The sequence below is a fragment of the Calidris pugnax genome, unplaced genomic scaffold (assembly GCF_001431845.1).
Source record: "Calidris pugnax isolate Ruff unplaced genomic scaffold, ASM143184v1 scaffold585, whole genome shotgun sequence".
Taxonomy (NCBI): Eukaryota; Metazoa; Chordata; class Aves; order Charadriiformes; family Scolopacidae; genus Calidris; species Calidris pugnax.
This window is the reverse complement of record NW_015091292.1, coordinates 97,868-101,870: the sequence shown is the minus strand read 5'-3', so window position 1 is coordinate 101,870 and position 4,003 is coordinate 97,868. Positions and strand designations below refer to the sequence as shown.

General features: G+C 58.8%; 1 protein-coding gene across 1 annotated transcript in view; it reads left to right on the top strand.

Annotated features, from left to right (window-relative positions):
- Positions 1-3: 3 nt before the first annotated feature.
- The window catches only part of LOC106899071 (DNA-directed RNA polymerase II subunit RPB1), a gene marked incomplete at its 5' end in the record, with an annotated part of 41,487 nt that continues 37,487 nt past the window's right edge, over positions 4-4,003 (top strand). The window contains 2 exons of the mRNA XM_014960735.1: positions 4-183; positions 1,976-2,185. Of these exons, the coding sequence (XP_014816221.1) occupies positions 4-183; positions 1,976-2,185 (390 nt within the window). The remainder of the gene's footprint in view (positions 184-1,975; positions 2,186-4,003) is intronic.

Genomic DNA, 4,003 nt, shown 5'->3' with positions numbered 1-4,003 from the left:
GACGGGGACGAGATGAACCTGCACCTGCCCCAGTCGCTGGAGACACGGGCCGAGATCCAGGAGTTGGCCATGGTGCCCCGCATGATCGTCACCCCCCAGTCCAACCGCCCCGTCATGGGCATCGTGCAGGACACCCTCACCGCCGTCCGCAAGTTCACCAAGAGAGACGTCTTCCTGGAGCGCGTGGGTCCCCAGCCCCACACTTGGGGGGCTCAGGGGAGGGGTTTCGGGGGTCACAACTGGCTTTTGGTAGGGTTTGGTGGGGCTACGGAGAGGTTCTGGGGGGTTCCTGAGGTTCCTGGTGGCCACCAAAGGGTTGGTTAGTTCTACAGGGAGGCGTTTGGGGGGGTTCACCAAGTATGTGGGTCCTGGGGGGCCCCACGCCCCACACTTGGGGGTCTCTGTGGGGTTTTGGGGGTCACAACTGGCTTTTGGAAGGGTTTGGTGGGGCTACGGAGAGGTTCTGGGGGGTTCCTGAGGTTCTTGGTGGCCATCAAAGGGTTGGTTGAGGACTTCTTGGGGGCTTCATGGAGGGTGTGGGTCCTGGGGAGCCCCACGCCCCACACTTGGGGGTCTCTGTGGGGTTTGGGGGGTCACAACTGGGTTTTGGGGAGGCTACAGAGAGGTTCTGGGGGGTTCCTGAGGTTCCTGGTGGACACCAAAGTGTTGGTTGGGGTCTATGGGACCGTGTTGGGTGATTTTTGAGGGGTTTCATGGAGGGTGTGGGTCCTGGGGGCCCCCCGCCCCACACTTGGGGGTCTCTGTGGGGTTTTGGGGGTCACAACTGGCTTTTGGAAGGGTTTGGTGGGGCTACGGAGAGGTTCTGGGGGGTTCCTGAGGTTCCTGGTGGCCATCAAAGGGTTAATTGAGGGCTTCATGGAGGGTGTGGGTCATAGGGGGGCCCCACGCCCCACACTTGGGGGTCTCTGTGGGATTTTGGGGGTCACAACTGGCTTTTGGTAGGGTTTGGTGGGGGTACGGAGAGGTTCTGGGGGGTTCCTGAGGTTCTTGATGGCCATCAAAGGGTTGGTTGAGGACTTCTGGGGGTCTTTGGGGGGTTTCATGGAGGGTGTGGGTCATAGGGGAGCCCCACGCCCCACACTTGGGGGTCTCTGTGGGGTTTTGGGGGTCACAACTGGCTTTTGGAAGGGTTTGGTGGGGCTACGGAGAGGTTCTGGGGGGTTCCTGAGGTTCTTGATGGCCATCAAAGGGTTGGTTGGTTCTACAGGGGGGCATTTGGTGGCATTTGGGGGGGCTACGGAGAGGTTCTGGGGGGTTCCTGAGGTTCTTGATGGCCATCAAAGGGTTGGTTGGTTCTACAGGGGGGTGTTTGGGGGGGTTCAATGAGGGTGTGGGTCCTGGGTGGCCCTGCGCCCCACACTTGGGGGTCTCTGTGGGGATTTGGGGGTCACAACTGGCTTTTGGAAGGGTTTGGTGGGGCTACGGAGAGGTTCTGGGGGGTTCCTGAGGTTCTTGGTGGCCTTCAAATGGTTGGTTGGGGCCTACGAGTTGGTTGTGGGTTCTCCTTGACCAACAGGAAGGTTTTGGGGGTCATTTTGAGGCATTTTTGGGGCTGAAGTAGATGATTTTAGGTCTTTATGGGTTCTCCTTGACCAGTAGAGAGTTTTTTGGGGGTATTTTGTGGTCTTTATGGGTTCTCCTTGACCAACAGGAAGGTTTGTTGGGGTATTTTGTGGTCTTTAAGGGTTCTCCTTGTCCAACAGGAAGGTTTTTTGGGGTATTTTGAGGCATTTTTGGAGCTGTAGTTCATGATTTTGGGTCTTTATGGGTTCTCCTTGACCAGGAGATGGGTTTTTGGGTCACTTTGAGGTGTTTTTAGGCCTGTGATGGGCCTCTCTGGGCCACCCTCCCCAACCATAGACCCTTGAGAAGGTATTTTGGGGTCCCCTTGATATCGTGGCCGTTTTTGGGTGGTTCTGATGGATTTGTCCCCCCCGTTTTTTTCCATCCTCAGGGGGAGGTGATGAACCTGCTGATGTTCCTCTCCACGTGGGACGGGAAGGTCCCTCAACCCGCCATCTTGAAACCCCGGCCCCTCTGGACGGGGAAGCAGATCTTCTCCCTCATCATCCCCGGCCACATCAACTGCGTCCGCACCCACAGCACCCCCCCCGACGACGAGGACAGCGGGCCCTACAAGCACATCTCCCCCGGGGACACCAAGGTGGGGGGGCCTGGAGGGGGTCACGGTGGAGAAAAGAGGGGCCGGAGAGGTTTTGGGGGGGTCGGAGGGGGTTTTGGGGGGGCGATGGGTGAGATGGGGTGGGGTGGTGGGACCTGAGGAGGATCTGGGGGGGCTTGGTGGGGCTTGAGGGTGCTCTTGGTGGGACTTGAGGGTGATCTCAGGGGGCTTGATGGAGCTTTGGGTGCTCTTGGTGGGACTTGAGGGTGATCTCGGGGGGCTTGGTGGGACTTGAAGGTGATCTCAGGGGGCTTGAGGGTGCTCTGGGGGTTCTTGGTGGGGTTGAGGGTGCTTTGGGTGCTCTTGGTGGAACTTGAGGGTGATCTCAGGGGGTTGAGGGTGCTCTGGGTGCTCTTGGTGGGACTTGAGGGTGATCTTGGAGGGTTTGAGGGTGCTCTGGTGGGGCTTGGTGGGACTTGAGGGTGATCTTGGGGTTCTTGGTGGGGCTTGGGTGCTCTTGGTGGGACTTGAGGGTGATCTGGGGGTTCTTGGTGGGACTTGAGGGTGCTTTGGGTGCTCTTGGTGGGACTTGAGGGTGATCTTGGAGGGTTTGAGGGTGCTCTGGTGGGGCTTGGTGGGACTTGAGGGTGATCTTGGGGTTCTTGGTGGGGTTTGGGTGCTCTTGGTGGGACTTGAGGGTGATCTGGGGGTTCTTGGTGGGACTTGAGGGTGCTTTGGGTGCTCTTGGTGGAACTTGAGGGTGATCTTGGAGGGTTTGAGGGTGCTCTGGTGGGGCTTGGTGGGACTTGAGGGTGATCTCGAGGGGCTTGATGGAGCTTTGGGTGCTCTTGGTGGGACTTGAGGGTGATCTCAGGGGGTTGATGGAGCTTTGGGTGCTCTTGGTGGGACTTGAGGGTGATCTTGGGGGGTTGAGGGTGCTCTGGGGGTTCTTGGTGGGACTTGAGGGTGATCTCGAGGGGCTTGATGGAGCTTTGGGTGCTCTTGGTGGGACTTGAGGGTGATCTCAGGGGGTTGAGGGTGCTCTGGTGGGGCTTGGTGGGACTTGAGGGGTGATCTCAGGGGGTTGAGGGTGATCTTGGGGTTCTTGGTGGGACTTGAGGGTGCTCTGGGGGTTCTTGGTGGAACTTGAGGGTGATCTCAGGGGGGTTGAGGGTGCTCTTGGGGTTCTTGGTGGAACTTGAGGGTGATCTTGGGGGCCTTGAGGGTGCTTTGGGTGGTCTTGGTGGGACTTGAGGGGGCTCTGGGGGTTCTTGGTGGAACTTGAGGGTGATCTTGGGGGCCTTGAGGGTGCTTTGGGTGGGCTCTAGAAGGACCTTGTTGTCCACAGTGGGGCCTTGAACCCCTTTTTTTGGGGGACCTGGGGTCTTGGGGGGGTCTTGGACCCCCTTTTTTGGGGACCCGGGGGGCTTGGGGGGGTCTTGAACCCCATTTTTTGGTTCTAGGAGGACATTTTTGGGGGTCAACAAGGGACCCAGGTGTCTTGGGGGGCTCTAGAAGGACCTTGTTGTCCACAGTGGGGCCTTGAACCCCTTTTTTTGGGGGACCTGGGGTCTTGGGGGGGTCTTGGACCCCCTTTTTTGGGGACCTGGGGGGCTTGGGGGGGTCTTGAACCCCATTTTTTGGTTCTAGGAGGACATTTTTGGGGGTCAACAAGGGACCCAGGTGTCTTGGGGGGCTCTAGAAGGACCTTGTTGTCCACAGTGGGGCCTTGAACCCCTTTTTTTGGGGGACCTGGGGTCTTGGGGGGGTCTTGGACCCCCTTTTTTGGGGACCCGGGGGGCTTGGGGGGGGCTTGAACCCCATTTTTTTGTTCTAGGAGGACATTTTTGGGGGTCAACA